Here is a 24067-nt window from a genome sequence, read left to right as displayed (position 1 = left end):
TGTAGGTTGTGTTGCAGTTAATGTGATGAGATTATTAGTGTACCTTTTTTCTTCCTCTATTTCTTTGTAAAGACCTTTTAAAGGCTACCCACTATCTTAGTGTGACATAAATCAATGTTTCTCAAACATCTCTCCCCCTTCTTTTTTTTTTTTGAGCTCTATAACTTAAAAAAAATAAAGTGATATGTGAAGACAGAGTATGCAGATCTGTAGGGCTTTGGTTGTAGTAAGCATGTAGTAAGGGCGTCTGTACCATGTAACCGCCCCCTCCCCCGCAACCCTGGCTCCACAAGAAGCAAAGGGAAGTAGGAAGGAGGGAGAGAGCTGCATGGCTGCTGGCCTCCAGGACTGTGGGTATCAGTGAGAGCAGATGAAATGGAAACCAGGATTTTGCTGGCCTCTTGGACCCACATGTGGGTAAGGACTTCAGCCCCCATTAAAATGCCTTTCCCCGGGCGGGCCGCGGTGGCTCAGCGGGCAAGAGTGCTTGCCTGCCGTGCCGGAGGACCTCGGTTCGATTCCCGGCCCCAGCCCATGTAAAAAACAAACAAACAAACAAAATATAATAAAACAAGAAAATGTTTAAAAATGTTTCCCTTTCTTCCTCCCTTCCTTCCTTCCATCCTTCCTTCCTTCTCTGTCTTTCCTTCCCTTCCTCCCTAAAAAAAAAAAAAAAAAAAAAAAAAATGCCTTTCCCCTACCCAGGTCTAGGTGTCTGGCTGGGAAGGCAGGTAAGTGGATGTATGGGGTATATGGTTTCTTCTTCCCAGAGCTGAAGCTCTTAATCCACCCCATGCCACAGCAGTTCAGCTGCAAAACAATAAAGGGAACATCTCCCCTGTCCCGTGACGAGGTCCATTGATAGGAGAGGGGTCCACACCACAAGGTTGCTGGAGCCCTTTGTGAAAACAGAATTTGCTGGGCCAGCAGGTCCCAGCCAGGACACGGGGTATAAGCCTTCTGTCCCACAGCCCTAGGCTCTCACTGAGTCCTGCCCACCCTGCAGTTTCTCGTTGCCATTTAGCCTCTACATCTCCTGGCCCCATGTCCTTCCCTGCTTTTGCTAGACTTAAATGTGTGTGAGTCTGAATCCCAACTACAAACAAGTCAAATCTTTCCTCTGCATTAGACCTTTTAACACTGGATGAATCAGTGTGTACAAAAATAGGGAGTAGGAGTCCGGTCTCAAAATGGAGGTAAAACTGCCGCCCGGTCGCCCCCAGCCTGACTCAGGCCATCGCCGCCAGCGGGAGGAGGGCCATGATCCAAAGGAACCAGAGCAGTTGAGAAAACTGTTTATTGGTGGTTTGAGCTTTGAAACTACAGATGATAGTTTAAGAGAACATTTTGAGAAATGGGGCACACTCACAGATTGTGTGGTGATGAGAGACCCTCAAACAAAACGTTCCAGAGGCTTTGGTTTTGTGACTTACTCTTGTGTTGAAGAGGTGGATGCAGCAATGTGTGCTCGACCACACAAGGTTGATGGGCGTGTAGTGGAACCAAAGAGAGCTGTTTCTAGAGAGGATTCTGTAAAGCCTGGTGCCCATCTAACAGTGAAGAAAATTTTTGTTGGTGGTATTAAAGAAGATACAGAAGAATACAATTTGAGAGACTACTTTGAAAAGTATGGCAAGATTGAAACCATAGAAGTTATGGAAGACAGGCAGAGTGGAAAAAAGAGAGGATTTGCTTTTGTGACTTTTGATGATCATGATACAGTTGATAAAATTGTTGTTCAGAAATACCATACTATTAATGGGCATAATTGTGAAGTGGAAAAGGCCCTTTCTAAACCAGAGATGCAGTCTGCTGGATCACAAAGAGGTCGTGGAGGTGGATCTGGCAACTTTATGGGCCGTGGAGGGAACTTTGGAGGTGGTGGAGGGAACTTTGGCCACGGTGGAAACTTTGGTGGAAGAGGAGGCTATGGTGGTGGAGGTGGTGGCAGCAGAGGTAGTTATGGAGGAGGTGATGGTGGATATAATGGATTTGGAGGTGATGGTGGCAACTATGGCGGTGGTCCTGGTTATAGTAGTAGAGGGGGCTATGGTGGTGGTGGACCAGGATATGGAAACCAAGGTGGTGGGTGTGGTGGTGGTGGCGGAGGATGTGATGGTTACAATGAAGGAGGAAATTTTGGCAGTGGTAACTATGGTGGTGGTGGAAGCTATAATGATTTTGGAAATTATAGTGGACAACAGCAATCAAATTATGGACCCATGAAAGGGGGCAGTTTTGGTGGAAGAAGCTCGGGCAGTCCCTATGGTGGTGGTTATGGATCTGGTGGTGGAAGTGGTGGATATGGTAGCAGAAGGTTCTAAAAACTCAACAGAAAATGGCTACAGTTCTTAGCAGGAGAGAGAGCGAGGAGTTGTCAGGAAAGCTGCAGGTTACTTTGAGACAGTCGTCCCAAATGCATTAGAGGAACTGTAAAAATCTGCCACAGAAGGAACGATGATCCATAGTCAGAAAAGTTACTGCAGCTTAAACAGGAAACCCTTCTTGTTCAGGACTGTCATAGCCACAGTTTGCAAAAAGTGCAGCTATTGATTAATGCAATGTAGTGTCAATTAGATGTACATTCCTGAGGTCTTTTATCTGTTGTAGCTTTGTCTTTTTCTTTTTCTTTTCATTACATCAGGTATATTGCCCTGTAAATTGTGGTAGTGGTACCAGGAATAAAAAATTAAGGAATTTTTAACTTTTCAATATTTGTGTAGTTCAGTTTTTCTACATTTTAGTACAGAAACTTAACAAAATCGCAGTTTTGAAGGTGTTTCCTTGTAAGTTAACAAGTAAAGAAGGTCATTGTTAATTACTATTTTGTATGAATTTTGCTAAAGTTAACTGTAAAGAAACACCTGCTGACTTGCAGCTTAAGGGGAATCTGTTCTCCCCATTTCCAAACCATGATAATGAATGGGCACTGACATGTGGAGAGAATAGATATTTGTATGTTTGCAATGTGTGTTTGAGATAACAACTAGGATTGGGTATTTAAATTAGCATATTTGTGAATTTAATAGCATTAAGATTTACCTTCAAATGAAAAATCTCAAGATTCCTATTTGGTTTTTGTGCATTTACTTTAAAAAATGTAATAATCATTTTAGTGTGTTAGCTTTGCTAAAAGTTCTAGCTGTATTTAGAAAATCTCCTTTCTACATTTACCTTGGTCACACTTGAACTGCTGCCATAATATTATTTGGGTGTAAATAAGGCCTACTACCTCTGCTTAAATTCTAGAATGGGGTAGTGGGTTTTTTCTTTCTTACTATAAAAATCATTTGTAAAAACTCAACAAAATACAGGACCACTAACCCTGCTATATTCAAGCCAACTTAGTGGTTACTTTGTTTTCCTTTCTAAAGAACAAGAGGCCCATACATCTTCAATTATTTTCCTTGGTTTAATTTTTTTTTTTAATTGATACAAATTCTCAGAGCAAGAGAATAAAAATTGTGCATTGTTGAACTCTTATTTGGCTGGCATGCTTTCCTGTTGGCACCCTGTGTATTTTACTGGACAAAACCAAGGATAGCCTAGGTATAATCATCCAAAATAACTTAATGCAGCAGAAATGTAGCACACTTGCTTAGTACAAACTTCTCACTGCACAAAGGCCTGAACTGAATTCTGGATAGTCTGAAATCTTATTCTCACTTTAATTCCCAAAGAACACACTGTTATTCTATGTGTATGTTTCAACTAAATCATGGTGGTATGGATTATCAATTTGTTCGCAAGACCCTGGTTGAGAAGTCTTTTAGATAACAAGGATCATATATGAAAACAAATGTCTACTGTTTTGCGCCAGCTAGTGCTTATAACTTGATTTGAGCCCTGAGTATGTGCCCTGCTGTTATTCTTTGGCAGTTGAATATTGAATTTAAAGATTCTATTTGTTTTAAGTACTAAGCAAAACAAGCAATAAAAAGGGGGATGGGGTGTGCTAAAAAAAAAAAAAAATAGGGAGTAGGTGGGGTGACCACCTCCCTGGTTAGGTAGATCTCAAGGTCAATTCTGCCTGGAAGGGATACTCTGCCATAAGATATTACAAGAGATTGAAATGGCTGATGGCTTTCTCCTCCTGGTAAAAGTTTATAGTGAATTTGTTTTCAATGATAAAGTCAGACTTAATGCATGTTCATAGAATGAATGAATACCATGGGAAATGCTGTGTTGGAGCTGTCTGTTGGAGAATGTGAAAAGCTCATGTTAATTAAGCTTTAAAATCATGAACACATTAAGAGATCTTTTTTAGAGTTACCTGTCATTATATAGATGAAAAGTCATATCATTTAGCTACAACAGAATTTGAATCTACTAAATCCATTTTTTTCAAGTATGTAAACAGTAGATGAAGTATCTTTTTGTAAAAGATTGAATTGTTGGGAGGGGGCAGTGGTATTTTGTGGTCTGTTTTTGTTTCTTCCTGAAGAAACATGGGCCTGGAGGGCCAGGACTGTTCAGTCCATTGTGGAAACTACAGGCTGACTGGATGACCATTGGTCAGTAGGACCTGGAAGGTTCTGGGCAGGAGGCATGGAGGAGGCAGGAAGGTGGGGTTGTGGCAGTCCAGGTCAAGGCAGGTGTTAGGGCCAGGGCTACTTGAGGGATGAGGGAGGGTAACAGGCCTCCTGGGGTTGGTGAAATGGGCTGGTTATGTTCGTTTGGAATTTATTACCCAGTACACAGATGGCTCACAGAGTTCCAGGCTTAGGACAGCATTTCTCATTGCTGCTTCCCTTTGGACATCACTTGACTTTTCTCAGGCTCTTTTGCCTCACAGTTCCCAGGTTTCTATATATGGGGAGACTCCCTGCCCGAGTCTCACACTGCTGAGACATGTCAATGATTGTCCCATCAGCTATGGCTGGTCCTGGGGTATCATGGGGTCAGTAGTACACAGGGCTCCCAGGGGCCACTCAGTGGTGGTGACAGTAGTCACTGGGAATAGGTTTAATTGGAAATTCAGTTTACAATATATATAAAAATGTCTTTGCTTTTTAAAATATTTAATAATTTTGAATTGCTTTCAAGTTTTTATTTGACCTGCAGGGCTGCAGATAATGATGGGGCTACAAGTATCAGCTACGTAAGAGCAAAAGACAAGACAATGTTGAGGAGAAATGGGGCTCTACTAATTGCTGGCCAGGTGATCTTACCTTTTTGGAGCCTCGGTTTACAGATTTCAGAAATGGGGATCATGATAAATGCCTGCCCGCATTTTAGTCCTTTTAAACGTAGATAACATTTTGCCCGAAGCCCTCATCTCCTCTTATTCTGTGTTTTGGCCCTGCATGTCTTGCTTTCCTTTTTTGTATCATTACCTGTGTACTGATGAGTCCTAATACATACATCTAACCTCAATTCCCAGGGCTTGCCTCTCCATCAAATGTCCAGAAATCTAACTGGTGTCTCCTGACCTGCCACATTTGCTTCTCTTCCTCATGAATTATGTATCACTTAAGGAAATTGCCATTTATTTAGCTTTTCAAGCTAGAACCATAAAGTCATCTTCAATTCTCCTATCCTTTCACCATCCACTTTTAGAAATATTGCTTGAACTTCATTTCTTCTGCTGTTGCATCATCTCCTCTTGCCAAGACTGCTGTATCCATTGAACTAGTGTCATTGTCTTCGTTTTTCTCCTCTGTATACCCATCCTGTCCCTCAGACCCAGGGGAAGAGCGTGTGTGTCTTGGTGTGTTTGTATGTGTGTGTCTGTGTCTGTGTGTTCTCTGTGATAAAGATTAAAGTCCTTAGCATATGATTACCAAAAAAAGAAAAGAAAGGAAACAAAATTTTTACTGTCTGACCCATCCTACCTTTTTCTTTTAAGTATAGTTTCTTTATAACTGATATTTTATATAATGGAAAATATCGAATAGCTGTATTATAAAGATTTTAATTAATAATAGCAGGGCATTGCCTCTGCTTATCCCTATTCTGAAATCCTGTTCCCCAAAGGGCACCTGTTCTAGTTTGCTAGTTGCTGAAATGTGATATACCAGAAACGGAATGGCTTTTAAAAGGGAGAATTCAATAAGTTGCTAGTTTACAATTCTAAGGCTGTGAAAATGTCCAAATTAAAGCACCAACAAGAAGTTACCTTTACTCAAGAAAGGCCAATGACATAGCAGAGAGGCTGGAGGGACCTGTCTGAAAATGTAGAGCTGTGTTCCAGTAGCCATGTTTCTTGAAGATAATTGTATAATGATACAACTTTCACAGTGTGACTGTGTGATTGTGAAAACCTTGTGTCTGATGCTTCTTTTATCTACCTTATGGACAGATTAGTAAAACATATGGATTAAAAATAAATAAATAATAGGGGGAACAAATGTTAAAATAAATTTAGTAGATTGAAATGCTAGTGATCAATGAAAGGGGGGGTAAGGGGTATGGTATGTATGAATTTTTTCTGTTTTCTTTTTATTTCTTTTTCTGAATTTATGCAGATGTTCTAAGAAGCGATTATGATGATGAGCATACAACTATGTGATAAAAAAAGAATGTTCATATTGTATGTTGATTGGTTTTATTAATAAAAATTAAAAAAAAAAAGGCTGATGACATTTAGGGTTTCTCTCTCAACTGGAAAGGCACATGGCAAATAAGGAGACGTCTGCTAGCTTTCTCTCCAGGCTTCTTGGTTCATGAAGCTCCCTCAGGTGTGGGGCATATTCCTTCTTCATTCTGAAGGGCTCTGACTGTGTGGGCTCTCATGGTTTTCCTGGCTCTCTTGTAGCTCTACAAAGGGACTCTCTCCAAAATGCTTCCTCTTTTAAAGGATTCCAGTAAACAAATCAAGACCCATCTGGAATGGGTGGAGTCACAACTCTATAGAAGCCATCTAATCAAAAGTTACCACCCACAGTTGGGTGGGTCACATCTCCATGGGAATAATCAAAAAGCTTCTCACCAGTAATACTGAATGATGATTAAAGGGCATGACTTCTCTGGGGTCCACCACAGATTCAAACTGGCATAGTAGCTTCTTTTTTTTTTTTTTTTTTTAATCTGTTTATAGTGCAGTTTCTTGACTTGCCAAATTTTTGACATTATCTATTGACTTCCATTGATGGGGGTTTAGCAGACTTATATTCTTATTTCCTACCTATTCTCATAGAAACTCCCTCTCTGTCTCCCATGATTAGATCATAATGTTCAGCTAATTTTATGTTTTATTTTTATAGCTATATAAGCATTTTCATTGCTGGCCCGAATAATATAGCATGATTGCATTTTCTTATTGTTACAGTATTTTGTTTTTCCTAGAATTTTGGCATTTGGATAGGTTTTTTTTTTTTATTTGTTTTTTTTTTTGTTCCTAACCTTACTTTACCCCAAAAGTATTGAAATTAATTTTTATAAAGTCCCTCCAAAGAGTATGTTCCATGATCAAACCTATCAGGTAATGTACCAATACATTTCTCTTTCTTTTCTTGGGGACTTCATTCTGCTGCTTTCTTGATCAGCTGTGTTTGACTTATCCTTGGCTTTTTGCCTATGTTTGATCCTCTATTTACTATAGTATGCCTCCCGCTTTCCTGGTTTTTTCTTTTGTTTCGTGAAGATATTTCTAGTAACTTCTTAGAAAGGGTTGTTAATGTGGAGTGTTAAGGTTTGGGAAGTCTTATGGTGAATACCTGGTTGCCAGTATTCCAGGAGCATCAGAAGGGTCTCACTGAATAGTCATCTCTCCAAAGAGTATATACAAATGGCCATAAAGCACATGAAAAGATGCTCAGTGTTATTGGCCATCAGGGAAATGGAAATCAAAACCACAATGAGATACCATTTCACACTCATTAGAATGGCTAATTAACTCATTAGAATTAATGCTATTAAAAAAAGAAGGGAAATAAGAAATGTTGGAGAAGTTGTGGAGATATAGGAACACCCATTCATGGCCAATGGAAATGTGAAATGACGTAGCCACTGTGGAAGGCAGTTTGGTGATTCCTTAGAAAGCTAAGTATAGAACTACCATATGACCCGGCAATCCCACTACTAGGTATATACCCAAAAGAATTGAAAGCAGGGACTCAAACAGATATTTGCACACCGATGTTCATAACAACATTATTCACAATTGCCAAAAGATGGAAGCAACCCAAGTGTCCATCAATTGATGAGTGGATAAATAAAATGTGGTATATACATACAGTGGAATATTATTTTGCCATAAAAAGGATTGCAGACTTGCTACATGTGATGACATGGATGAAACTTGAAGATATCATATTGCGTGAAATAAGCCAGACACAAAAGAACAAATATTGCATGATCTCATTGATTTGAAATAATTAAAATTAGCAAACTCACTGTGGCGCTGTCTGCGGCGGCGGAGGCAGCGGCTCCGGCAGCGGCTCTCCAACCACCACCGTGCCCTCTTCCACCTTTACCGGCTCCTCCGTCACTGTCCTTGACAGCCTTTCCATCCTCACCTTTCCTCCTCCAGAACAGCTACTAGGGGAGTAGAAACGATACAGAACAGCTCCTGGAGCCACGACAAAGATAAAAAAGACAGCGTACCCCATCCTGGAACGGCTGACTGGCTGGGAGAACCCGCTCCGGTGAGATCGCCTAGGGGCGCGGGCTTCCCCGGGTGGGGCGGCAAGCGGCCGGAGTCCCTCCCCTCCTCCTTCCCGGGCCAGCTGGCAGAATTGGGCAGGCGGTCCCCTCAAGCCGCGGCGGCTGGCGCCCCCACCACGTGCGGCCCCCCGGTCCAACTGAGAGAATTGGATCGGAAATCCCCAGGCTGCGGAGAACGGTGACCGGGGGGCTCGCTTCCAAACACGTGACTCCCCAGTCCGGCTGGGAACAGTGCACTCTCCCGGGCCGCGGCGGCTGGTGCCCTCCCACCACGCTTGGCACCCCGGGCCGACTAGGAAATTCGGACGGGTGCTCTCCCGGGCTGCGGCAGCCGGCGACCCTCCCTGCGTTCGGACCCCCAGGCTGGCTGGCACTCTTCCAAGCCACTTCGGCTGGCGAACCACCCCCATGGCGAGAGTTTTCCAAAGTTAAAGGACCCACAGCACCTTTTACTGGTGGGACCCGCAGACAAACGTGTGCCACGAGCGCCACCTACTGGGCAGGATAAGAAAAACAGAACTCAGAGATTTCACAGAAAAATCTTTCAACCTGTTGGGTCCAACACCCAGGGAAATCTGACTAAATGCCCAGATGCCAGCAGCAGATAACGAATCATGCTCAGAAAATTGAGAATATGGCTCAGTCAAAGGAACAAACCAATAGTTCAAATGAGATACAGGAGCTGAGACAACTAATTCTGAATATACGAACAGAAATGGAAAACCTCTTCAAAAACGAAATCGATAAATTGAGGGAGGACATGAAGAAGACATGGGCTGAACAAAAAGAAGAAATAGAAAAACTGAAAAAACAAATCATAGAACTTATGGAAGTGAAGGATAAAGTAGAAAAGATGGAAAAAACAATGGATACCTACAATGACAGATTTAAAGAGACAGAAGATAGAATTAGTGATTTGGAGGATGGAACATCTGAATTCCAAAAAGAAATAGAAACTATCGGGAAAAGAATGGAAAAATTTGAACAGGGTATCAGGGAACTCAAGGACAATATGAACCGCACAAATATACATGTTGTGGGTGTCCCAGAAGGAGAAGAGCAGGGAAAAGGAGGAGAAAAACTAATGGAAGAAATTATCACTGAAAATTTCCCAACTCTTATGAAAGACCTAAAATTACAGATCCAAGAAGTGCAGCGCACCCCAAAGAGATTAGACCCAAATAGGTGTTCTCCAAGACACTTAGTAGTTAGAATGTCAGAGGTCAAAGAGAAAGAGAGGATCTTGAAAGCAGCAAGAGAAAAAAAATCCATCACATACAAGGGAAACCCAATAAGACTATGTGTAGATTTCTCAGCAGAAACCATGGAAGCTAGAAGACAGTGGGATGATATATTTAAATTACTAAAAGAGAAAAACTGCCAACCAAGACTTCTATATCCAGCAAAATTGTCCTTCAAAAATGAAGGAGAAATTAAAACATTTATAGACAAAAAGTCATTGAGAGAATTTGTGACCAAGAGACCAGCTCTGCAAGAAATACTAAAGGGAGCACGAGAGTCAGCTACGAAAAGACAGAAGAGAGAGGTATGGAGAAGAGTGTAGAAAGAAGGAAAGTCAGATATGATATATATAATACAAAAGGCAAAATGGTAGAGGAAAATATTATCCAAACAGTAATAACACTAAATGTTAATGGAATGAATTCCCCAATCAAAAGACATAGATTGGCAGAATGGATTAAAAAACAGGATCCTTCTATATGCTGTCTACAGGAAACACATCTTAGACCCAAAGATAAACATAGGTTGAAAGTGAAAGGTTGGGAAAAGATATTTAATGCAAATAACAACCAGAAAAGAGCAGGAGTGACTATACTAATATCCAACAAATTAGACTTCAAATGTAAAACAGTTAAAAGAGACAAAGAAGGACACCATCTACTAATAAAAGGAACAATTAAACAAGAAGAATAACAATCATAAATATTTACGCACCGAACCAGAATGCCCCAAAATACGTGAGGAATACACTGCAAACACTGAAAAGGGAAGTAGACTTATATACCATAATAGTTGGAGACTTCAATTCACCACTCTCATCAATGGACAGAACATCTAGACAGAGGATCAATAAAGAAATAGAGAATCTGAATATTACTATAAATGAGATAGACTTAGCAGACATTTATAGGACATTACATCCCACAACAGCAGGATACACCTCTTTCTCAAGTGCTCATGGATCATTCTCAAAGATAGACCATATGCTGGGTCACAAAGCAAGTCTTAACAAATTTAAAAAGATTGAAATCATACACAACACTTTCTAGGATCATAAAGGAATGAAGCTGGAAATCAATAATAGGCGGAGTGCCAGAAAATTCACAAATACGTGGAGGCTCAACAACACACTCTTAAACAACGAGTGGGTCAAGGAAGAAATTGCAAGAGAAATTAGTAAATACCTCGAGTCGAATGAAAATGAAAACACAACATATGAAAACTTATGGGACAAAGTTAGCAAAGGCAGTGCTAAGAGGGAAATTTATTGCCCTAAATGCCTATATCAGAAAAGAAGAAAAGGCAAAAATTCAGGAATTAACTGTCCACTTGGAAGAACTGGAGAAAGAACAGCAAACTAATTCCAAAGCAAGCAAAAGGAAAGAAATAACAAAGGTTAGAGCAGAAATAAATGAAATTGAAAACAATAGAGAAAATCAATAAGACCAGAAGTTGGTTCTATGAGAAAATCAATAAGATTGATGGGCCCTTAGCAAGATTGACAAAAAGAAGAAGAGAGAGGATGCAAATAAGTAAGATCAGAAATGGAAGAGGAGACATAACTACTGACCTCACAGAAATAAAGGAGGTAATAACAGGATACTATGAACAACTTTATGCTAATAAATACAACAATTTAGATGAAATGGACGGGTTCCTGAAAAGACATGAACAACCAAATTTGACTCAAGAAGAAATAGATGACCTCAACAAACCAATCACAAGTAAAGAAATTGAATTAGTCATTCAAAAGCTTCCTAAAAAGAAAAGTCCAGGACCAGACAGCTTCACATGTGAATTCTATCAAACATTCCGGAAAGAATTAGTACCAACTCTCCTCAAACTCTTCAAAAAAATCGAAGTGGAGAGAAAACTACCTAATGCATTCTATGAAGCCAACATCACCCTCATACCAAAACCAGGCAAAGATATTACAAAAAAAGAAAACTACCGACCAATTTCTCTAATGAATATAGATGCAAAAATCCTCAACAAAATTCTAGCAAATCGTATCCAACAACACATTAAAAGAATTATACATCATGACCAAGTAGGATTCATCCCAGGTATGCAAGGATGGTTCAACATAAGAAAATCAATTAATGTAATACACCATATCAACAAATCAAAGCAGAAAAATCACATGATCATCTCAATTGATGCAGAGAAGGCATTTGACAAGATTCAACATCCTTTCCTGTTGAAAACACTTCAAAAGATAGGAATACAAGGGAACTTCCTTAAAATGATAGAGGGAATATATGAAAAACCCACAGCTAATATCATCCTCAACGGGGAAAAATTGAAAACTTTCCCCCTAAGATCAGGAACAAGACAAGGATGTCCACTATCACCACTATTATTCAACATTGTGTTGGAGGTTCTAGCCAGAGCAATTAGACAAGAAAAAGAAATACAAGGCATCAAAATTGGAAAGGAAGAAGTAAAACTATCACTGTTTGCAGACGATATGATACTATACGTCGAAAACCCGGAAAAATCCACAACAAAACTACTAGAGCTAATAAATGAGTATAGCAAAGTAGCAGGTTACAAGATCAACATTCAAAAATCTGTAGCATTTCTATACACTAGTAATGAACAAGCTGAGGGGGAAATCAAGAAAGGAATCCCATTTACAATTGCAACTAAAAGTATAAAATACCTAGGAATAAATTTAACTAAAGAGACAAAAAACCTATATAAAGAAAACTACAAAAAACTGTTAAAAAGAAATCACAGAAGACCTAAATAGATGGAAGGGCATACCGTGTTCATGGATTGGAAGAGTAAATATAGTTAAGATGTCAATCCTACCTAAATTGATTTACAGATTCAATGCAATACCAGTCAAAATCCCAACAACTTATTTTTCAGAAATAGAAAAACCAATAAGCAAATTTATCTGGAAGGGCAGGGTGCCCCGAATTGCTAAAAACATCTTGAGGAAAAAAAACGAAGCTGGAGGTCTCGCGCTGCCTGACTTTAAGGCATATTATGAAACCACAGTGGTCAAAACAGCATGGTATTGGCATAAAGATAGATATATCGACCAATGGAATTGAATAGAGTGCTCAGATATAGACCCTCTTATCTATGGACATTTGATCTTTGATAAGGCAGTCAAGCCAACTCACCTGGGACAGAACAGTCTCTTCAATAAATGGTGCCTAGAGAACTGGATATCCATATGCAAAAGAATGAAAGAAGACCCATCTCTCACACCCTATACAAAAGTTAACTCCAAATGGATCAAAGATCTAAACATTAGGTCTAAGACCATAAAACAGTTAGAGGAAAATGTAGGGAGATATCTTATGAAACTTACAATTGGAGGTGGTTTTGTGGACCTTAAACCTAAAGCAAGAGCACTGAAGAAGGAAATAAATAAATGGGAGCTCCTCAAAATTAAACACTTTTGTGCATCAAAGAACTTCATCAAGAAAGTAGAAAGAAAGCCCCGCAGCAGCCGAGCCGCCCGACCTCCTTCTCCCCTCTCTTTCTCCGCCGGCCCGCCGCGCGGCGCCCAAGCCCCACAGCAGCCGAGCCGCCCGACCTCCTTCTCCCCTCTCTTTCTCCGCCGGCCCGCCGTGCAGCGCCCAAGCCCCGCAGCAGCCGAGCCGCCCGACCTCCTCCCCTCTCTTTCTCCGCCGGCCCGCCGCGCGGCGCCCAAGCCCCGCAGCAACCGAGCCGCCCGACCTCCTTCTCCCCTCTCTTCCCCCTCCTGCTCCGGCTGCTCTCCAACCACCACGGTGCCCTCTTCCCCCGCCTTCACCGTGCTCCTCCGCCACCAGCCTCGACAGCCTTGCCGCCCTCACCTTTTCTCCTCCAGAACAGCTACTGGGGGAGTGGATATAATACAGAGCAGCTCCCGGAGCCACGACGGAGATCAAAGGGACAGCGGACCCCATCCTGGAACGGCTGACTATCTGGGAGAACCAGCTCCGGTGAGATCACCAAGGGGCACGGGCTTTCCTGGGTGGGACGACAAGCGACCGGAGTCCCTCCCTTCCACCTTCCTGGGCCAGCTGGTAGAATTGGACAGGCGGTCCCCTTAGGCCGCGGCGGCTGGTGCCCCCACCACATGAGGCCCCCCGGAACAACTGAGATAGTTGGGTCGGAAACCCCCAGACTGCGGAGAACAGTGACCGGGGGATCCCTTCCAAACACGTGACTCCCCCGTCGGCTGGGAACAGTGTACTCTCCCGGGCTGCGACAGCTGGCGCCCTCCTGCCACGATTGGTGCCCCGCGCCGACTGGCTAATTTGGCCGGACGCTCTCCTGTGCTGCGACGGCCGGCGACCCTCCCCACGTTTGGAACCCCGGGCCGGCTGGCATTCTTCCAAGACGTTTAGGTTGCCGAACCTCCCCTACGGCGAGAGTTTTCCAGAGTTGAGGGACCCACAGCAACTTTCGCTGGTGGAACCCACAGACAGGCGTGTGCCACGAGCGCCACCTACTGGGCAGGATAGGAAGAACAGAACCCAGAGATTGCGCAGAAAAATCTTTCAAGCTGTGGGGTCGAACACCCGGGGAAATCTGACTAAATGCCCAGACGCCAGCAGAAGATAACGGATCACGCTCAGAAAATTGAACATATGGCCCAGTCAAACGAAGAAACCAATAGTTCAAATGAGATACAGGAGCTGAAACAACTAATGCTGAATATACGAACAGAAATGGAAAACCTCTTCAAAAACGAAATCGATAAATTGAGGGAGGACATGAAGAAGACATGGGCTGAACATAAAGAAGAAATAGAAAAACTGAAAAAACAAATCGCAGAACTTATGGAAGTGAAAGATAAAGTAGAAAAGATGGGAAAAAACAATGGATACCTACAATGACAGATTTAAAGAAACAGAAGATAGAATTAGTGATTTGGAGGATGAAACATCTGAATTCCAAAAAGAAACAGAAACTATCCGGAAAAGAATGGAAAAATTTGAACAAGGTATCAGGGAACTCAAGGACAATGTGAACCGTACAAATATACGTGTAGTGGGTATCCCAGAAGGAGAAGAGAAGGGAAAAGGAGGAGAAAAACTAATGGAAGAAATTATCACTGAAAATTTCCCAACTCTTATGAAAGACCTAAAATTACAGATCCAAGAAGTGCAGCGCACCCCAAAGAGATTAGACACAAATAGGCGTTCCCCAAGACACTTACTAGTTAGAATGTCAGAGGTCAAAGAGAAAGAGAGGATCTTGAAGGCAGCGAGAGAAAAACAATCCGTCACATACAAGGGAAACCCAATAAGACTATGTGTAGATTTCTCAGCAGAAACCATGGAAGCTAGAAGACAGTGGGATGATATATTTAAATTACTAAAAGAGAAAAACTGCCAGCCAAGACTCCTATATCCAGCAAAATTGTCCTTCAAAAATGAGGGAGAAATTAAAACATTCTCAGACAAAAAGTCACTAAGAGAATTTGTGACCAAGAGACCAGCTCTGCAAGAAATACTAAAGGAAGCACTAGAGTCAGATACAAAAAGACAGAAGAGAGAGACATGGAGAAAAGTGTAGAAAGAAGGAAAGTCAGATATGATATATATAATACAAAAGGCAAAATGGTAGAGGAAAATATTATCCAAACAGTAATAACTCTAAATGTCAATGGACTGAATTCCCCAATTAAAAGACATAGACTGGCAGAATGGATTAAAAAACAGGATCCTTCTATATGCTGTCTACAGGAAACACATCTTAGACCCAAAGATAAATATAGGTTGAAAGTGAAAGGTTGGGAAAAGATATTTCATGCAAACAACAACCAGAAAAGAGCAGGAGTGGCTATACTAATATCCAACAAATTAGACTTCAAATGTAAAACAGTTAAAAGAGACAAAGAAGGACACTATATACTATTAAAAGGAACAATTAAGCAAGAAGACATAACAATCACAAATATTTACGCACCGAACCAGAATGCCCCAAAATACGTGAGGAATACACTGCAAACACTGAAGAGGGAAATAGACACATATACCATAATAGTTGGAGACTTCAATTCACCACTCTCATCAATGGACAGAACATCTACACAGAGGATCAATAAAGAAATAGAGAACCTGAATATTACTATAAATGAACTTGACTTAACAGACATTTATAGGACATTACATCCCACAACAGCAGGATACACCTTTTTTTCAAGTGCTCATGGATCATTCTCAAAGATAGACCATATGCTGGGTCACAACGCAAGTCTTAACAAATTTAAAAATATTGAAATCATACACAACACTTTCTCGGATCATAAAGGAATGAAGTTGGAAATCAATAATAGGCGGAGGGCCAGAAAATTCATAAATACATGGAGGCTCAACAACACACTCTTAAACAACAAGTGGGTCAAAGAAGAAATTGCAAGAGAAATTAGTAAATACCTAGAGGCAAATGAAAATGAAGATACAACATATCAAAACTTATGGGACGCAGCAAAGGCAGTGCTAAGAGGGAAATTTATTGCCCTAAATGCCTTTATCAGAAAAGAAGAAAAGGCAAAAATGCAGGAATTAACTGTCCACTTGGAAGAACTGGAGAAAGAACAGCAAACTAATCCCAAAGCAAGCAAAAGGAAAGAAATAACAAAGGTTAGAGCAGAAATAAATGAAATTGAAAACATGAAAACAATAGAGAAAATCAATAAGACCAGAAGTTGGTTCTATGAGAAAATCAACAAGATTGATGGGCCCTTAGCAAGATTGACAAAAAGAAGAAGAGAGAGGATGCAAATAAATAAGATTAGAAATGAAAGAGGAGACATAACTACTGACCTCACAGAAATAAAGGAGGTAATAACAGGATACTATGAACAACTTTACGCTAATAAATACAACAATTTAGAAGAAATGGACAGGTTCCTGGAAAGACATGAACAACCAACTTTGACTCAAGAAGAAATAGACGACCTCAACAAACCAATCACAAGTAAAGAGATTGAATTAGTTATTCAAAAGCTCCCTAAAAAGAAAAGTCCAGGACCAGACGGCTTCACATGTGAATTCTATCAAACATTCCAGAAAGAATTAGTACCTACTCTCCTCAAACTCTTCAACATAATCGAAGTGGAGGGAAAACTACCTAATTCATTCTATGAAGCCAACATCACCCTCATACCAAAACCAGGCAAAGATATTACAAAAAAAGAAAACTACAGACCAATCTCTCTAATGAATACAGATACAAAAATCCTCAATAAAATTCTAGCAAATCGTATCCAACAACACATTAAAAGAATTATACATCATGACCAAGTAGGATTCATCCCAGGTATGCAAGGATGGTTCAACATAAGAAAATCAATTAATGTAATACACCATATCAACAAATCAAAGCAGAAAAATCACATGATCATCTCAATTGATGCAGAGAAGGCATTTGACAAGATTCAACATCCTTTCCTGCTGAAAACACTTCAAAAGATAGGAATACAAGGGAACTTCCTTAAAATGATAGAGGGAATATATGAAAAACCCACAGCTAATATCATCCTCAATGGGGAAAAATTGAAAACTTTCCCCCTAAGATCAGGAACAAGACAAGGATGTCCACTATCACCACTATTATTCAACATTGTGTTGGAAGTTCTAGCCAGAGCAATTAGGCAAGAAAAAGAAATACAAGGCATCAAAATAGGAAAGGAAGAAGTAAAACTATCACTGTTTGCAGACGATATGATACTATATGTAGAAAACCCAGAAAAATCCACAACAAAATTAATAGAGCTAATAAATGAGTACAGCAAAGTAGCAGGCTACAAGATCAACATTCAAAAATCTGTAGCTTTTCTATACACTAGTAATGAACAAGCTGAGGCGGAAATCAAGAAACGAATCCCATTTACAATTGCAACTAAAAGAATAAAATACCTAGGAATAAATTTAACCAAAGAGACAAAAAACCTATATAAAGAAAACTACAAAAAACTGTTAAAAGAAATCACAGAAGACCTAAATAGATGGAAGGGCATACCGTGTTCATGGATTGGAAGACTAAATATAGTTAAGATGTCAATCCTACCTAAATTGATTTACAGATTCAATGCAATACCAATCAAAATCCCAACAACTTATTTTTCAGAAATAGAAAAACCAATAAGCAAATTTATCTGGAAGGGCAGGGTGCCCCGAATTGCTAAAAACATCTTGAGGAAAAAAAACGAAGCTGGAGGTCTCGCGCTGCCTGACTTTAAGGCATACTATGAAGCCACAGTGGTCAAAACAGCATGGTATTGGCATAAAGATAGATATATCGACCAATGGAATCGAATAGAGTGCTCAGATATAGACCCTCTCATCTATGGACATTTGATCTTTGATAAGGCAGTCAAGCCAACTCACCTGGGACAGAGCAGTCTCTTCAATAAATGGTGCCTAGAGAACTGGATATCCATATGCAAAAGAATGAAAAAAGACCCATCTCTCACACCCTATACAAAAGTTAACTCAAAATGGATCAAAGATCTAAACATTAGGTCTAAGACCATAAAACAGATAGAGGAAAATGTTGGGAGATATCTTATGGATCTTACAACTGGAGGTGGTTTTATGGACCTTAAACCTAAAGCAAGAACACTGAAGAAGGAAATAAATAAATGGGAGCTCCTCAAAATTAAACACTTTTGTGCATCAGAGAACTTCATCAAGAAAGTAGAAAGACAGCCTACACAATGGGAGACAATATTTGGAAACGACATATCAGATAAAGGTCTAGTATCCAGAATTTATAAAGAGATTATTCAACTCAACAACAAAAAGACAGCCAACCCAATTACAAAATGGGAAAAAGACTTGAACAGACACCTACCAGAAGAAGAAATACGGATGGCCAAGAGGCACATGAAGAGATGCTCAATGTCCCTGGCCATTAGAGAAATGCAAATCAAAACCACAATGAGATATCATCTCACACCCACCAGAATGGCCATTATCAACAAAACAGAAAATGACAAGTGCTGGAGAGGATGTGGAGAAAGAGGCACACTTATCCACTGTTGGTGGGAATGTCAAAGGGTGCAACCACTGTGGAAGGCAGTTTGGCGGTTCCTCAAAAAGCTGAATATAGAATTGCCATACGACCCAGCAATACCATTGCTAGGTATCTACTCAAAGGACTTAAGGGCAAAGACACAAACGGACATTTGCACACCAATGTTTATAGCAGCGTTATTTACAATTGCAAAGAGATGGAAACAGCCAAAATGTCCATCAACAGAAGAATGGCTAAACAAACTGTGGTATATACATACGATGGAATATTATGCAGCTTTAAGACAAGATAAACTTATGAACCATGTAATAACATGGATGGACCTAGAGAATATTATGCTGAGTGAATCCAGCCAAAAACGAAAGGACAAATACTGTATGGTCCCACTGATGTGAACGGACATTCGAGAATAAACTTGAAATATGTCATTGGTAACAGAGTTCAGCAGGAGTTAGAAACAGGGTAAGACAATGGGTAATTGAAGCTGAAGGGATACAGACTGTGCAACAGGACTAGATACAAAAACTTAAAAATGGACAGCACAATAATACCTAATTGTAAAGTAATCATGTTAAAATACTGAATGAAGCTGCATCTGAGCTATAGGGTTTTTTTTGTTTTTGTTTGCTTGTTGGTTTGTTTGTTGTTGTTGTTTTTTACTATTACTACTACTTTTATTTCTTTTCTTTATATTAACATTTTATATCTTTTTCTGTTGTGTTGCTAGTTCCTCTAAACCGATGCAAATGTACTAAGAAACAATGATCATGCATCTATGTGATGATGTTAAGAATTACTGAGTGCATATGTAGAATGGTATGATTTCTAAATGTTGTGTTAATTTCTTTTTTTTTTTTCCGTTAATAAAAAATAAAAAAAATAAATAAATAAAAATAAAAAAAAAAAAAAAGAAAGTAGAAAGACAGCCTACACAATGGGAGACAATATTTGGAAATGACATATCAGATAAAGATCTAATATCCAGAATTTATAAAGAGATTGTTCAACTCAACAACAAAAAGACAGCCAACCCAATTACAAAATGGGAAAAAGACTTGAGCAGACACCTACCAGAAGAGGAAATACAAACGGCCAAAAGGCACATGAAGAGATGCTCAATGTCCCTGGCCATTAGAGAAATGCAAATCAAAACCACAATGAGATATCATTTCACACCCACCAGAATGGCCATTATCAACAAAACAGAAAATGACAAGTGCTGGAGAGGATGTGGAGAAAGAGGCACACTTATCCACTGTTGGTGGGAATGTCAAATGGTGCAACCACTGTGGAAGGCAGTTTGGCGGTTCCTCAAAAAGCTGAATATAGAATTGCCATACGACCCAGCAATACCATTGCTGGGTATCTACTGAGAGGACTTAAGGGCAAAGACACAAACGGACATTTGCACACCAATGTTTATAGCAGCGTTATTTACAATTGCAAAGAGATGTAAACAGCCAAAATGTCCATTAACAGAAGAGTGGCTAAATAAACTGTGGTATATGCATACGATGGAATATTATGCAGCTTTAAGACAGGACAAACTTATGAAGCATGTAATAACATGGATGGACCTAGAGAACATTATGCTGAGTGAGTCTAGCCAAAAACTAAAGGACAAATACTGTATGGTCCCACTGATGTGAACCAACATTCGAGAATAACCTTGGAATATGTCATTGGTAACAGAGTCTAGCAGGAGTTAGAAACAGGGTAAGATAATGGGTAATTGGAGCTGAAGGGATACAGACTGTGCAACAGGAGTAGATACAAAAACTCAAAAATGGACAGCACACTAATACCTAATTGTAAAGTAATCATGTTAAAACACTGAATGAAGCTGCAACTGAACTATAGGTTCTTTTTTTTTTTTTTTTTTTACTGTTATTATTAATTTTATTTTTTTCTCTATATTAACATTCTAGATGTTTTTCTGTTGTGTTGCTAGTTCTAAACTGATGCAAATGTACTAAGAAACGATGATCATGCATCTATGTGATGATGTTAAGAATTACTGATTGCATATGTAGAATGGTATGATTTCTAAATGTTGGGTTAATTTCTTTTCTTCCATTACTTAATTAAAAAAAAAAAAAGAAAAGAAAAAAAAATTAGCAAACTCATTGTCAGAATCTAGAATATAGATTATGAGGGGATGGGGATGGGAGGATGGGTGGATAAGGAAGTTAAGGCTTAAAGTGTACTGGTTTCCTCTTTGGAATGATGGAAATGTTTTGGTAATGGAGGGGGATGATGGTAGCACAACATTGTGAATGCAATTAACAGTACTGAAATATATATCTGAATATAATTAAAAGGGAAACTGTTAGATTACATATATGGTAACAGAATAAAAAAATAGAAAAAAATCCATGAAACTATGCTACCCAATGAACCTTAAGTTAACCATGGACTTTAATTAATAGTATAAGTATTAAAATCTGTCATCAGTTGTAACAAATGTTCCACACCAATGCAAGGTGTTGATGGTGGGTCTGTGTATGGGAATACTGTATTATTTTGGGGGGGCTATGGTCTGGGAATTAAACCCAGGTCTCCGTATGGAGGGACTCCTGTATTTTACACATGATTGTTTTGTAAACCCACAACTTCTCTAATAAAAAGAATTTTTTTTTAATAAAGTGGGATCCCACTCACTGTTCTCTTATCCCTGTCCCCTATTCCTTGCTGGGCCTGCTGCCTGGATCCTGTTTGTTCAATTATGTTTACAGCCTCATCTCCATATTCCCTCCTGCATGTCTCAACATCACCGTGTACTTTCACACCTCTGGATTTGTTTATGCCGTTTCCACAGATTGGAAAGCCCAATTTTCCTACCTGGCAAGAGCCTAGCCATCAAACTAGATATCTCTGGAGGTGAAAAAAATTGTAGTTGAGAAAGAGCATGATTTCCCTTTTGGTTTAGCAAAGGTTCAAAGGCTAGTTTCAAACAGATGTAGGGGAATTTGGGGATTTAGGCTTGTTGACTGCCACAATCTTTTTTGAAATGAATTAGGGTATAATTGATAAACAAATAAAATTGAGTGTTTCCTTAAAGATGACAATTTTTAGTGTAACTGGTAACTTCAGAAATGGTAAGCAAGCTAACAAAACCCCTCTTTATCTGAAATGTATCTTCAAGATGGCTGTTTGGACATCATTTCTGTCAAATTGTTTGATGCGTTGCAGTGCTTTTAGTAGGTCCCTGTATAGTTTCCTAGGGCTGGGATCACACATTATCACAAAATGGGTGGCCTAAAGTAATAGGAATTTATTATCTCACAGTCTTGGAATCAGAAATCTAAAATCAAGGTGTTGGCCCTGCTGTATTCCCTCCTTGTCTCCAGGGGAGAATCTGTTCTCTGCCACCTCAGTGTCTGGTGGTTGGTGACTTCTGAGGAGTGTAGCTCTCTTAGAAGGATACTTGCTGTTAGATTTAGGGCCCACCTGGATAATCCAGGATGATCTTTTCATCTCAAGATCCTTAATTTATTTACATCTGCAAACATGCTTTTTCCAAATAAGATAGTATTCACAGATTACAGGAATTAGGGTATGGATATATCTTTTGGGAGGGGCCACCATTCAACCCACCACAACCTCCAAAGGAAGGTACCTATGGAGACGTATGGTCTCTGCTGAGAATCAAAACATCTGTTGATCTCTGGTCATGGTGGTCATGCATCAATCACTATTTTGCTCATTTATTCATTAGTTTAACAATTAAACATACCATGACCCTTGCTCTTTACTAGCTTCTGACCTTACAAAAATCCAGTAAAGACAGATTCTTTCCCCTCAAAGAGCCCACAGTTCTGCCAGAAAGGCCAGCTTCCCCATGAGGATCCAAACCTGACATTTGAGCACATCCTTAAATAGTCATAGAAATAAGGCATTATTAATACATAAAGAAACTCTGGCAGGAATATTAGACACGTGGAAGGTATAGAGGGGACTAGTCATGCTTTACCAATCAGGTGTTTCTTTTAAATATGCAATTTCATTAAGATATATTTATATACCAAATAATCCAAAGTATACAATCAGTGATTCACGGTATCATTATACAGTTGTGCCTTTATCACCACAACCAATTTTAGAACATTTTCATTCCTCTAAGAAAAATAAATAAAAGAGAACACCCAAAATATCCCTTACCTCTTAAACCCCCCTCCACTTATTTGTTGATTTATTTGGTCTTTATTTTATTACTCATCTGCCCACACACTGGATAAAGGGAGTATCAGTTACAAGGTTTTCACAACCACACGGTCACAGGATAAAAGCTATACCTTTATATAGTCTTTTTCAAGAATCAAGGCTACTGGAACACAGTTCAACATTTTAAGGTATTTCCCTCTAGCCCCTCCAAAGCACCATATACTAAAAAGGGATATCTGTATAATGTATAAAAATAACCTCCAGGATAACTTCTTTACTCTGTTTGGAATCTCTCAGCCACTGAGACTTTATTTTGTCTCATTTCTCTCTTCTGTCTTTTGGTCAAGAAGTCCTTTTCAATCCCACAGTGCCAGGGCCAGACTCATCCCTGGGAGTCTTGCCTCAAGTTGCTAGGGAGATTTACACTCCTGGGAGTCATGTCCTCACGCAGATGGGAGAGTAGTGAATTTATTTGCAGAGTTGCCTGAGAGGCAAATCAGAGATGTTTTGAGCAGATTTTTGGTAAGTTAAGTAATTTTATGATACAAACACAATTCTTTGGTAAAATTCAATCATTAAACTATCTGCAGAATCCTCTCAGTTTATTAAGTATGATCACATTTACTTCTTGCCCTATAATTGTGCTTTGTCCTATCTCAGAGGGAGAAGTTTTTTTATAAAGTACACGACAAGGGTAAGGTTGCCTTCAGCATTTGGAAATGCTTTATTGCTTTCATTTGTTTCAGGAAACTTGATTGCACTCAAATTCATTTCTCTAGGGTGTTCTTGTAAAGCTCTCTTGGACTCAAGTAATAAGGAAGAACAATTCACAAATCCTAAATTATCCTTTCTATTAGAAATCCAGGATTTCTTTATAGTATGGTGTGTTTTGGCTAAGTATTATTGTCATAAATAAGTTACCTAAGTTAGTGAGTAATTTCTTAAGAAATGTTGACATACATTTAAAGTTACCCATTAACATAATTATTCCTTTTCATTTGCATTCCATCCTGCTATTTCATTTGAGAAAGAAAGGGTTGCAAGGACAGCTGGTGCC

General features: G+C 39.6%; 2 protein-coding genes across 3 annotated transcripts in view; both read left to right on the top strand.

The window, feature by feature from the left end:
- The window catches only part of SLX4IP (SLX4 interacting protein), a 209085-nt gene that overhangs the window by 86574 nt on the left and 98444 nt on the right, over positions 1-24067 (top strand).
- LOC143646400 (heterogeneous nuclear ribonucleoprotein A3-like) lies at positions 1181-2712 on the top strand. Of its 2 annotated transcripts, XM_077115214.1 has the most exons (2): positions 1181-1196; positions 1257-2712. In XM_077115214.1, the coding sequence occupies exons 1-2, from the start codon at positions 1191-1193 to the stop codon at positions 2322-2324; spliced, it is 1074 nt and encodes a 357-aa protein (XP_076971329.1). In that variant the 5' UTR covers positions 1181-1190; the 3' UTR covers positions 2325-2712. The 2 variants fall into 2 exon arrangements, with proteins under 2 accessions (XP_076971329.1, XP_076971321.1); XM_077115206.1 differs by having other exon boundaries at positions 1191-2712.

The sequence above is a fragment of the Tamandua tetradactyla genome, chromosome 1, assembly GCF_023851605.1.
Source record: "Tamandua tetradactyla isolate mTamTet1 chromosome 1, mTamTet1.pri, whole genome shotgun sequence".
NCBI lineage: Eukaryota > Metazoa > Chordata > Mammalia > Pilosa > Myrmecophagidae > Tamandua > Tamandua tetradactyla.
Note: the sequence above shows the minus strand (reverse complement) of the source record. Positions and strands in the feature narration are given on the sequence as shown.

Excerpts from the sequence above, each read along its gene's own strand:
- LOC143646400 (XM_077115206.1), top strand. The coding sequence starts at position 1,191 with ATGGAGGTAAAACTGCCGCCCGGTCGCCCCCAGCCTGACTCAGGCCAT.